Consider the following 13507-nt stretch of genomic DNA (forward strand, 5'->3'; position numbering starts at 1 on the left):
GAAGGCTGCAAAAATCAGACTTAAGGAAGGATTCAGTGACTTTCAACAGGCTTAGCTGAAAGAACAGTACTACCAAGAGCTGTCTACTTTTTAAGGTTGTTATTTCTGCACAAGTTACTAAGAAGGGCACAAATCACTTGGGCAATCTCACTTTATCAGCCAAGGGACAGAACCCAAATAAAAAGCTACATGGTAGACAGACACAGTGTAGCCTTGAGTAGATTTTATTCATTACTGTAAAAATTAAGGAAATTTTTTCTATACAGGGTGATCAGTCCTGACAGTGGTCTTTGCAAAACAGCCACTCTGAGATTGAAGACTGATAAAAGCTTATAAAAGATGATTTTCTGATGCTTGTTATTCAAAGGATCACAATATTTTTGATGTCATACACTGCATACCACAGTTTCAGGCAACTCAATTACAGCACCATTCCCTTAGGTTTGCTTTACCTAAGGTTATACAGGAGGTATGGGAAAGACTGGAGAAGATTAGCAGATTATATAAAACAAGGTCTATTTTTAATTTAGTCCTATGTCATGGATATCAATTGTTTTTGCAGATATTTCTGGCACCAATATAATTTTTTAAAAGTAATTTTTAGGAATCAATAATGAAAAAAAATGTATATTTTTTTCCCCTTTTTGGAAATTACCAGCATCCCTGCTATGAAACAACACCTTGTTCTTACTTCTGGAAGGACTTCACTGCAATATTTTGGCTTCACTGAATAATATTATGCAGAAAATGCCATTTCCCTGGTTTGCTGACAGACTAACAGAATTTTCTCTTGGGGGGCGAACTAGAGAATGGAAAGGAACAAACTGTTCCACACGTTGTTCATTTGGCCTAAAATCAAAATTATTCTCTTGTGCCTGAAGATGGCTAACTAAAAACATGTAAGTGGAACCTGATGTGTAAACTTCTAGCTTTGAAGCAGTTTCTGTTCAACGTTGGAAATAATTGTCTAGCAATATCAAAGCAGATTATCAGAGAGCTTTAAATTCACTTAGCTATACAAACAAAATCAAAAAGATCCTCTGCAACACTGAGAAATAATGAAGGAGATGGAGAGATTTGTTTGGAATGCTTTGTTATTTCCAAGGTGATGAAGGGTGTGTGGGGTCTCAGGAGTGGACAGCAGTCCAGAAAAGCATGTGAGTTAGGGTTCACTTCAAAATGCTAATGAAGCCAGTTTTCAGGCACTAGGAGCCTGACAAAGATTTCATTTATTCCTCAGGTTCCCTTGGGGATTGTAGGGCCAGGGAGCAAGACAGGATCCCTGGGACCAAAAGACAGTAGCACAGCTAGCCCATGAAATCAGTTTCAGCACTCACAGTAATTGGGACACAACAAAAAACAGCAAAATTATAGCAGAAAGGAGCATCTTCCAGGGCTTTACCTTCCAACAGTATGTGACTAACTTTACAGATAAAACTAAAAGCCTTGCCAAAATCTAAGAGTAAAGAACTCCAGATGACTCCTACAGCCTAATTTTTGCTATGATTACACCAAGAGGCTTGCCACATAATCCAATAATATTCTTGGCTATTGCTGCTGCCTTCTAAGTTTCTGCTTTCTGCTAGTCAATGCTGCTGTAAAAATGAGCTAGAAATAGAGATTTTATCATTCCTCCAGAAATAAGAAATAAAAGTTCCATAAGCAATGATGAGTCCAGCTTAAATGACTCTCTTAAGATTCATCTTAACTGCATAGTGAGCTTGGATCAAAGTCTATTACCATTAACTGCCCTTTTCCAGAAGTGAATGATCCCAGATGTTCTCAACTGCCTTGTCAGGAGCAAAAGGTAGGCCAGGTCAAGGATGCTCCCCAGCAAGATTGGGCTTTATTGTGCGACACAGCACAATCCACTGCTTCAGTGGTGAACCTTGGGTACCAGTTTTAGAACCCAGTGTGGTACAAATACATATGTGGCAGTGCGTGCCTGTCCACATGTCAGCACAGTAGAAAGCAGCGATTTTAACTTACTTTATTTTACTGATTCAAACATCATTTCCAGGCTGCTGCAAATCCTGAGCAAGAAGGACAGCAGTTTGGAGGGAAGCTGGTATGTGGCAGGAGGATACCATGGTGTTAATATCTACCTGCACCATCTCAGGCAAACACACAACTACAATCTTGTGAATTATGTGGATGTCTGGGGTGCAGCTGGGACCAAGGGGAGCATCAGCTCCCTGCTACAAACAGAGTCCTACTGATCCCTGGGGCAGACGTGCATGGCACTGTGCAGCAGCAGCTCAACAGGGCGTGATGAGAAAAGGTCACCTGAAAGTGCTTCCAAGGTTGCCAGCAGGAAGGAAAAGCCTTGTTTGTAGGACCTGCTTTTGTTTCCAGAGGGAAAAAGAGAAAATGTCATCTTGACTATTTCTGGAGACCTGCTCACCAAAACTTGGGGAGAGTTCAAGATCCAAGTCTGAATTTTACTTACTTAATGATACAGATATTTCAAATATTGAAATTAGAGAACTGTAAAGCAGACAAATCTGTACAAGAGAAAATCTGCCCCAAAATGACCTCTAGAAGAAGGATAAGCCAAATTCTCCAGGGTGGGGGAAATCAAACTTACAGACTTCTCACTAAGTACTTATAAAAATAATCAAATAATGTAACATGTTATTAAAGATAAGTAAAATCAAGCAGATGTGTAACTGACCTTTTAAGCAGCCTCTATGTTCATTAGTGGAGAAGTCTAGACACAGTCTGCCATTTTATATCCTCTAGAACAGGTTTTGGCTCTGATTAATTTAGAACTCAGACACACTACCATGTTAGCACAATCTAATAAGTCTTCTGAGCCACACAGAAGTCATACGCTAATGCTTTCAGACCACAGAAAAGGCAAGGTAATTCAACTACTTTAATAACTCTTTACCAGTCATAAGAGAGGGATTATTAAATTACTTTACTTTTTATTTGTGGGAGACAAGGAACATGCACAATCCCCATTCCATAGCACTGTAGATGTATGGTTACTTGTCCCACACTAAGCATGCTACCTCTGAGCTGACCTGATTTTAACCTGATTTTTATTTCTCTTGTGCTGACTGAGGCTTTGAAAGCACAGTGACACTTCCCACAGGCTCTTCTGCCACCTGAGTGCTAGAATACAGGACGGCATCTCAAGTATTTGCAGGTAGGCATAACCTATCCTTGACAGCTACTCAAACTGCCAAATCAAGAGTTTGTAGGTACATGGCTTTCACATCAAATTGGTCTGATAATTAAATCAGTCATGGGATAGTGTATGCCTTCATGACATCCTCCTTTTGAAACTGCTTCAATAGAGCCTGCCCAATTTGCCTTAACCATTCATTCAGTTTTTCAAGTAGTTTTAGCTTAGATATTCCAACCCTCGGGTCTATATGTAAGTATACCCAGGTATTTTTCAGAATGACTGGGATTAATCTATTGAGGAGTGTGCCATTTATTGTCCATGTTGGACAGTCATTGATCATATGAGAATCCTTTGTAAGCTGGATGTAAAAGCCATGGCACTTCTCCCCTTGTGTTTTGAGGCCTATCAGGTTGCAAAATACCTCTAAATCTTCAATGTTTTTCTCTATTCTGTCCCAGGATTCACTTAACAGAATTAAGTCATCTGCAAAGGCCAATGTTGTTACATTTTCCAAACAGTGGTGGAACCCAAACCCTTCCTCCTTCAACTTGCACTGCAACGGGTCCATAGACAAGTAACATAAAATTGGAGATGTTGGATTGTAAGCTCCAATAGCAACCTGAAAGAAATGGAGGCTCTAAGGTTCCCAGACTATAGATAAGCAAATTACCCCTACTCCTTTTCCCTCAATCTCCAGTTATTTGCCAGAAAACCAAACAATGCCAGATCAATTACAACTATTCTGAAACTTGTTCTAAATGTCATGAGCAGCTTTACAAATAAAAAAAGCAGCTAGAGAGGTTTCAAGATTTTTCCTGATATTTCCTAAATGCAAATGTTTATAGTAACACTTCAAAATTGAACTAAATTTAATCATAAAGTTTTAAAAATAAAACCATATGAAAATTGGATTATGTTTTTAAATTTCTTAGCTCAGCCAAGAAACCAACCACTATCCCAATTCCATGCTTGGTTGCTTGTAAAAATAAAAGAACCCCCTAACTTTCCAGCACTTTGTTCTTTCTTTTGTTTTTTTGTTTGTTTTTTCTCCTATGAAAACAAATATGTTACTTTTGGCCTAATTTAAGTTTGTTTGTTTGTTTTTTTTTTTTTTCAAATCTACAAATTTTAAAAACTGAAAACCTGGTCTGCCTGGTCTTAATGCTGAGCCTGGACTCAGAGGACCTACGGGATTTCCTGGAGCAAAGGGAGCAGCTGGGAAGCCAGGTAGGAAACCCCAAACCTCTCGGGTCATTTCACAAAGCAGAGTTACACAGTGACCAGATGTCCTTCTCCTCTTGATGTGTGTCATGCAGGAGACAAAGGCCATAAATGGTGGGAGGGCAATTTGGGCAGAGTTCTCTTGACTTAGTTGGATGCCAACATCTCAGAGGTAATATACATGTTGAGCGACATCCATGTCTTATCGACTAGTTTTATCCTCTAGTTACCATTGATCCAGCCATTAAACTCAACTTCATTGGAGCAGGAAGGCTTTTTATACAGTAAAGGGTTTACTTGTAGTCGGATACTCAACAGCAGCAGCTCCTATACATTTACTGTTGTAGCTGTGCTGGAATCACAGTACTCACCTGACCTCTGCAAGAAACTGTTTGTCCGACAGTTGCCACTGCACAGGCAGATAACAGGATGTGTCCCTCGGGCTTCGGTGAGGGCAACAGCAGGACCGTGTCTGTTGTTATGTTGAAGGAAAGGGAACGAATGCTGCTTTGTCTCCCAGCAGTTACCCTGTATCAGTGTCGTTTAACACAGCCTCACTCATTTAAGTATTTGCTATATACTGAGTAAAAAATGAGGAGCCCCTAGTCCATTTGCATGAGGAGAGTACAGCATTTAGGAGAAGGCCTGTCCCTCCCCACTGCTTCGCTGCTCAGTTCCCATTGACCTCCTAAGTCCTCACCGTTCGCTCACGATACTGATTTTCTCCAAAGCACATGCTGGATTCAGACCCTCCTCAAATTTTATACTGGTATATTTTCACCACTTCTCGTGAAGTCACTCCCGGTCAGAGCAGCACGAGCAGATGACTTTGTGGTAGATGGTGAGGAGTCAATTCTTTCAGCCTATTTCCTTTATATAGCCTCATTTTCCCTTTCCAGCGTCTCCTGGATACCCTGTGGCTGCCCACATTAGGCAGCCAGGCAAAACACATCCTCCCAGACAAAGTGGCCACCTTGGGCATCCAGCACTCCCTGGTTCACCAGGTGCACCCAGACTGCACGAAGCAAAGGACCATACTACATACATCCCCAGCCTGCCAACAGAACACGAACCTACAGAGGGATCAGCAACTTAAACATCTGGTGTATTAACAGATGGGTGTTCAGCTTTCTTAATGGAGACTTCCACTGGATTAACTCTACCATAAATACTTTGCTGATAGACTATTAAAGTGGCAACTGGCTCTGAGAGATAATGAATAGACCCCCAAATATTGCCTTTTCTTTATGATACGCTGTAACTGTGTATGTACCAACTGCATTTGGTGTGACTGAGAACAAAAAAAAAAAAGTTAGCCTCAAATCACAGGTGCATAATCATTAAACACCAGGCTAGTAGACACAGGCCAGAAAGAAGCAGAGAGCCTATGCACAGCCTACCTTGAGGGGCTTAGGAATTGGTCTTAAATTGTTTAGGCGTGTAAAAAAAGTATTTCCAAGTATAGCATTATTCTGAGTTACACATGACAAGTAACTCCTGCTCACCCCAGAACAGCCTAGGTTCACAGAAACTTCATCAAATTGACTCTTCCAGATTTATAAGAGTGTATAGAAATTGGAATCAATCCTAAAAAAACCCAAACTCTAAAACCCCAACTAAAACCCAACCTCTGCGTACTTATAATTTAATAATAACTCAGACGCTTTTACACCAAGTCATGTAGTTGCTATTCTGTAAGTCTCCCCACCCCTCTTTCATATTCATAAGGCTAGACTATTAATTAACTGGGGCATGTGTGCATTTCCAAACAGCAGAAGACAGACAAAACTCTGGCTTGAGCACTGCTGCACTGTGCAAACCATTACATACTCCGGGTCCTAAGCAGCAGTCATTTTCTAGCCTCAAGCCAGGGGATGGCAAATTCGCAACATCAAGACCATTAACTCAGTCAATAAAACTCAGAAATAAATTCCAATCCTGTTCAGAGGAAAGCCCAATTCTCCAGGGAGTTGACCCTGCTGATGATTGAACCCTCCCCAGCCATAGCAGCTGAGTCAGCACACTGGGCACCCATTTGCAGTTGAACAGGATGAGCATTACCTACACCGAGGCACAGGGAAGAACCAGGAGAAAGCAAATTCAGTGCAACCTACAAAGCTGCTGATGGGTACACCCAGCCCAGCACTCCTCTGCATGGGGAAGTGCTCGCAGCCACAGGCTGGACCAACAAGTTTATTCTGGCTTTTTAATACTAAGGAATTACTGTCTCAGCAGCAGAGATCATCCAAAGTTGCCAATCTTTCTTTTAAAAGATAGGAACAAAGTTCACTTCACATTTGGTGCAAGAAAGCTCCAGACCCCGTGAACATCCCTGCCCCAAACTCACAGCAACAGCCCCACTCTCATCTCTGCACCCCCACCCCATCACAAGCCACAGCCTGCCTGCTCTTCAAACCCCAGGCACAGCTCTCCCATCACACAAACACCAGGTACAGCCACAAAATCACTTTCCTCAGCTTCAGCCTGGCCCTCAGGACATGTTTACCTGCCACATCTCTTTCTGCTGGCTGACCACCACAAAGCTACTGCCAAATTTCAGCTCTGGAGCCTCTTCCTTACACTCCCCCCTCAGCACTGTTTTTACGATGGAGGAAAACTCTCCACTTATCTCCTTGGCACCCTGCGTTATCAGTATCTGCCCCACCTGCTGCCTACTCACTCTGGCCCAGGGCACCTGGGCCTCCTGCACCAAACCCCTCGGGTGTACAAGGCCAGCGCCACCACCGCCACCACCTGCTGCTGGGGCACATGCAAGGAAAAAGCAGCGTCGTCATCATTTCTGGGACGTGATCTTGCATTTAGGCCAGTATGATAAGACAAAAAGTTGATTGAGCCGTAAAGTAAAGGTAACGTGTAGAGGTGGAGCTTTAAACAACCTGACAGAGATGCCAGGAATGCCTTGTGCAAAAATATAAGCCCAGTCCTGCAGAGAGAGCGCAGGATTTCTCAGCCCATGCAAAGTGCAGGGGTGCACGCACCCAACAGCAGACTTTCCTTCGGTAATGACCAGTTTTACTTTTACTGTAGAGCCCAGGAACCTCCTAGTCATTTAAAACTGCAGAAAGTCTGGGATTAAATGAAATGGTGATGTTTGGTTTTTTTCCAGGGCTGTTTCTCCCTAACAGTCAGAAAGCCATTCAGGCGCTAGCTCGTCCTCTGTGGCACAGCTAATGAACTTCACCTGTAGAGAGAAACCTCTGAAGCAGTGGAGTTTCCTAGGAGATGGGATGCACTTTCTCACCTATGTTCTATAGAGGTCTCTACCACTGACTTGTACCAGTCTGTTTAATTTCTTAGCCTGGCAACTGAGGATACTTTATACATGCCAAGAGATTTCATACACAGCTCTCATCTTCAGAAAACACTGGAAATGTTTTTCAGGCTAGGAGGTACATGTTAACCAGAGAGAGCAGTACTGAAACCCATGCTATTCCTTACTGCAGAAAAGGAACATACTACAAAAATTAAGCAGCATCATTAACAATGACTGTCACTTATGCCTATCGGCTTCTTACTAGCTGTAGCAACTGATAAAATCAATAGACCGGTGGAGTTCCTACATGGTACATGGCTAAAAGCAGGTATGTGCTTCAGGCAACAATTTCAACTACTTACAGGAAGAATTTATGTCATCTACTGGCAAATTATACTAATAGTTGGGTCATTAAAGCTCTGTACTAGCAGTTGTCTAATACCATCCTAAATACTTGTAAGTGATCACCCTGCTAAGAACATCGTGCCTACTCAGAGGTACCTGCACTGTGGCAAATGGGAGAGGACAGGACAGTCCCGATGTATACAAATCATTTTCTGCCCCGGCTAAGAACATTCATGGCAGCTGAAGTGGCTTCAGACCATTTTTGTGTCCTCTAACCCTGCTCTGGTTTCCCATCCCAGGAGCTTTTTTGTCAGCTCAGATAAAAGCAGTCAACAGGCTGCCAACAGCCTGTGTAGAACTGACAACAGCAAGGCATCATGCAAACACTGATATAATCTTGCTATTTTCTCAATCTGGGCTTTCAGAAACCAGAAGGCGGGAGGACATTGCAAGAGGTGATTGTTCAGCTTCTGAAAGATCCTTCTCTGCCACCACACTGGCTGGCTAAGCCCCGTTATCTGTATCTGTTCTGCTCCTTGTCTAAAGTTACACTGATGTGGAAGGGAGAATCTGACTCAGTCCCGTGTAGCTGCAGAGACAATGGCTCAGATCAGGAGCGGAAGAAATATGCTTCTGGTCGTCATCAACTCTATAACCAACTGCAGAAAGAGGCTTTCTGCTTCTAGGGGCATAGTTTCCATTATTGGTGCTATCTTCATTTTCCTACTGAAAATGCAGAATCAGAAGTCCACATTCATAAAAATGATGGATCAGCATCATGAAAAATAACGTGCCTGTACACTGTAACAAAGATAGTATTTGCTATTTTTTTAAATTATTCTTTCTCTAATCTGTACCTCCAAGAATGTCCAGAACTAAATTTAGTAAATACACAACAAATACTTTAAAACTTCAAAAGTTTATTGCCCAGAATAGCTCACATGGTGCAGTTAGATTTTTTTTTTTTCATTACATGGAAATCAAGCAAAACAGTAGAAAATATATATGGGTAACAGTAAAACAAAAGCCCATCCTAACAATAGCCCTTTATATCCACCAAGTTATACTTAAGAAAATGGCTAGCCATAGAGAAGTAGAGCATCTGGAAGATAGAGATTTTCATTTTTATCGTATAGATTCTAAACAAATATTAAAGGCATTTTCTGTCCATATTGTTAATATTTTTTTCTTCATAATAGCCAATTGACAAAGGTCTATGTGGAAAAAAGTTAACCACTGCAAGACTTTCAAACGTCAGTTATCAGCTTATGGGTTGACAGTTACAGATAACAGGAGAAGGCACATAGGGTATTTAAAATATACAGAGACCAATTAAAATCCAAACACTAAAGGGAAATGGGAACCAAAATTCAAAATTCACAAATATGAATTTTTGCATTCCCTAATCTATATTCCATAAATTTGCATTCAAGCATTTACAGCTTTTTCAGAAGAGAAGTTGAACACATCCAGAAAAGACTTAAAGGTTTTGCTTTGGGTTACTTCGCAGTTGTTATTAGTTTGGTTGGTTTTTTTTTAGGAAAGAGGATACAGAATAATCTAAACAACATTAAAATGCAGACACATTCCCACACTTGTTGTTAGCGCCCAATAGACCCACTGCTGAAGGTCGAGTATGAGTAAGAATATGAAGAGCTTGCTGATGCATCAAAACTTCCCCTCCTAGACCCACTGCGTGAGCCTGAACGCGAGCCAGAGCGAGAGCCGGGTGCTGAGGAGACATTGTAGGGACTGGATATGCCTTTTGATGAAACTGAGGCTGCTTCCAAGAGTTTAAGCCCGGTGATGTCTTCTACCATTGACCGATTCATTGCATCTTTGTAGGATATTTTCAGTTTGGTCTTGGGGCAGGTCAGGATTTTGGGATAGCTGTTCGTGTCTTGCAATTTCTGGGCAGCGCGACCGTCAATCAATCCATTCCTAATGGCTTCTTCAGTGCTTATTCTTCCACGCACTTCTGGGTCCACGAGACCTCCTGTGAGGTACTGGAATTCAAGGAAACGCTGCCCCGCCTCGTAAGGCAACCATTTTTCCTTCACTGCTTCAGCTGCTGACATCCTCTTGCGTCCACCCTTTATGCCTTCAAACCCTATGAAGGCCTTCTGGGCTGGTTTGAGACGTGTGGCCATATCCTGATCAATGATGCCTTGACTGGCAGCTTCCTGAAGAGAAAGCCTCTGGCCTGTGGTAGGACATATTATGCCCCCTGTGCAGGCCTGGGCTTCAAGTAACCGTTGCCCGGTGATGCTATCCACTATGCCCCGCTGTATAGCTTCTGAAATGGAGATTTTCTCCAAGTTTTCTGTGTCAAATATGGCTGCAATAGGACTGCATTCTTCTGGGGTCTCTGAGAAAGAACCACTCCTGATCAGTGAAGAAGAACTCCTGACACTCAGCACGGTGGGAGACCGAGTCACCGACTCATGCCGGAACACCTCATCGGTACCGTTGCGGCAGGAAATCATGTCTGCAAACTGCGTCAGGCTTAAGCTACCAGAACGGTACTGGTCAAAAAACTTCCTCTCAACCAGACCTTTATCAATAGCATCTTGGATATCGTACTGGCTACCTGTTTTTCTGTCAACAAGGACTACTCTACTGCTACCATCTGATCCTGTAATAGTTATTTCCTCCCACTCACACTCCTGTTCAGCTAGTTCTGTATAGGTGTCATAATCTATAAGGCCTTTGCTGTACGCCTCCTGCACAGACATTTCCCTGTTTGTTTCTGGATCTACAATGACAACCCGGCGCTTCCTAAGGGTGTTCTTCTGCGAGGTGTGCACCACCTTCTTCTTCTCTCTCAGGGGTAGAAGGCAGAGCCCTGTTGCTTCATCCTTTATGCATCTTTCTTTCAGCTGCAAGTAGGTCAAGTTCTCCTCTGTGTTGGGATCAAAGAACCCTTTGGTGTCATCACTTGGATCACTAAGGATCTGGTTGAGCTCTTCATTGAAGTAGCCACGCTTGTAGGCCGTCTCTACTGGCAAGCGGTAGCTCTCTTTGGGGTCAATGATTCCTCCCGTAGCAATCTGAGCCTCCAGCAAACGAATGCCGTGGCCTCTCTCTATGAGTTCTTTGTTCATTGCTTGAAACAGAGAAATGATGTTTCCAGTTTCTGGGTCTTTGTACCCAGTGACAGCTCTTTCAGCAGAGAGGAGTTTCTCTTTAAATTCAATTCCAACAAGGCCTCTTTTGTAAGCTTCCTCAACAGGCAGCCTTACATTGCTGACAGGATCCACTATGAACCCTGTGGCTGCCTGGGCTTCGAGCAGTTCAAGGGCTGTCCCTGGTCTAACCAAACCGATTTTCATAGCCTGGTAAATACCAAGTTTCTCTTTAGTAGCCTCATTGTAGATACCTGCAATACAGCTAGAGCCCTGAAGGAAATCAATAATTCTCTCACTCACTTCTTCCACTGTAATTGCACCTCTTTCCAAGTCGTTCCTTGTTGACTCCTTAATAATTCCAGCCTCTAGCAGTGCATCTGCTGAGACAGGCTGCCTGATCCCTTGGAATGACATACTCCTCTTCTGCACTGGGAGGAGGAGCAGACCAGTGTGTGGTTCAATCCTACATTTCTCCTTCAGCTGCATGTAAGTGACTGCCTTTTTGGTGGTGGGATCAATGAAGTTCTTTGTAGTGCCTTGGCAGTTGTTCAGGACCCTGTACAGGTCTTTGTCAATCAACCCACGAGATAAAGCTATATCTTTGGGTAGGAAGACACTGTTGACAGGATCAACAATCCCTCCTACAGCCAGCTGGGCTTCAAGCAGACGAATCCCAGTTTCTCTGTCGACCAAGTTTTTCTTGATGGCTTCAGATACCGGCACAGTTTTGCCCGAGAAGGGATCTTTAAATCCTGTAATGGCCTTTTCTGCTGTGTAGATTTGTTCTCTGTCATCAAAGTCGATCAGATCTCTGGCAATAGCACTGTCCACGGTCAACATCTCATTTCGGTGTGGGTCTATCACGCCTCCTGTTGCTGCCTGGGCTTCTAAGAGCAGAACTGCATTTTCTGCTGTAAGCAGCTGGTTCCGTTTGGCCTCAACAAACGAGTACTTCTGTCTGGGCGAAAGGGACACCCCTGCAATAGCACCTGCCCCTTTGAGGTAGGGTTCAATGTCAGCCGCAACTTCTTCCACTGACCTCTGCCCCTTCAGCAGTTTATCCAGTGTGAGTTTGTCTATCAGTTGACACTCATACAGCTGCATTGCTGTAATCTTCTTCCGCAGCCCACTGAACAGCAACTTGGAGGCATCAATACAAAAGTCTTCCTCAGTCTGTGTAGATCTGTGGGACCCATATGGGCGTTGCTTGAGTTTCTCAATCTCTCTTTGCAGCCTGAGACGCTCAGACTCCAACTCTGACTGGCTTTTGACAGCAGTCTCTTCCAGTCTGCACCGGTATCTCTCCTCAATCCGTTTGATTTCCATCTGCAGCCTTTCGATCTCAGTCCTCAGGGTGTTCTTCTCCCTCTCGCTCTTCTCTCTCTCACACTGGATCTTCCTTATGGATTCCTCTGTCCGGGAGTGCTGGCTCTTCCACTGATTGAGGTCATTCAGGATTTGTTGCTTCTCACTTTCCAGGCGTTGCTTCAAACGAGACTCTGATTCCAGGGTAACTTTCAAACGGTTCAGCTCCTCTTCTAATCGCTGCAGCCTGGCTTTGTCTTGCTCCAAAGCACTCATTTTTATCAGCAGGGTTTCTCTTTCTTGCATAATGTGACTATACTGACTTTTGGATTCTTGAATTCTATTGGATGCCTACAAATTTAAAGAAGAAATAAACCAAGAGAGAATGGTTAGTTATGCTCTCCACTTACAATGCTCTTCAGCCTGTCATTTAACCTGCAGCAAGCTGCCACTGGAAAACATGCTAGTCGCAGCAGTGCCTTACCCAAGACCACAGATACACATGAACCAGTGAAGGTACATTGTCCCTTCAGTGACAGTGCCTCCAGTACCACTGGAGACTCCATTCTGTTACCCACAGCCTTGATTTTCTGCTGATTTAGTTAGCTCTTCATAACTTTTTATACTTCTCACAGTATACCTACACATACACAAAGCATTCAAGATTCATTAAGAGTCTGATGCTCAGCAGATGTACGCTGGCACAGTCCTTCTAACCTGGGTGAATTTGTATCAGCTAAAAACTGTTAATAATGGATCAAAAGGAAATATATCACTCAATTTTAACTTGCCTATTATTTTCATGTTACTCCAAACAATTTTACCTGTGTTGCTTTACATTTTAATTCACTTCATGCCTTCATGTATGTATACATACCCAAACACCTACAAGCATGCACATTTGTATGCGATCCATATTAAATGGAATACAAGTTTATATGTTTGTAATACATGCATATATATATATACACGCACAGATGTCAGATAGTCCTAAATGTTAATATTTTAAAAAAATTAGTATAAATAATTTTAAAATAAAGGAAAGAAAAACTGAGTAAAGGAAAGAATAGCTGAGAATGGGAATGAGAAAAGAAATAT

The 13507-nt window shown here is 42.7% G+C and overlaps 1 protein-coding gene across 3 annotated transcripts in view; it reads right to left on the minus strand.

Moving 5' to 3' along the window:
* Positions 1-8879: 8879 nt before the first annotated feature.
* Positions 8880-13507, minus strand: part of LOC104363522 (desmoplakin) — a 39775-nt gene continuing 35147 nt past the window's right edge. For all 3 annotated transcript variants that reach the window (XM_042806775.1, XM_042806777.1, XM_042806776.1), the window contains exon 24: positions 8880-12760. In XM_042806775.1, the coding sequence (XP_042662709.1) occupies positions 9578-12760 (3183 nt within the window). In that variant the 3' untranslated portion in view covers positions 8880-9577. The remainder of the gene's footprint in view (positions 12761-13507) is intronic.

Source organism: Tyto alba, unplaced genomic scaffold, assembly GCF_018691265.1.
Source record: "Tyto alba isolate M040663 unplaced genomic scaffold, T.alba_DEE_v4.0 Super-Scaffold_48, whole genome shotgun sequence".
Taxonomy (NCBI): domain Eukaryota; kingdom Metazoa; phylum Chordata; class Aves; order Strigiformes; family Tytonidae; genus Tyto; species Tyto alba.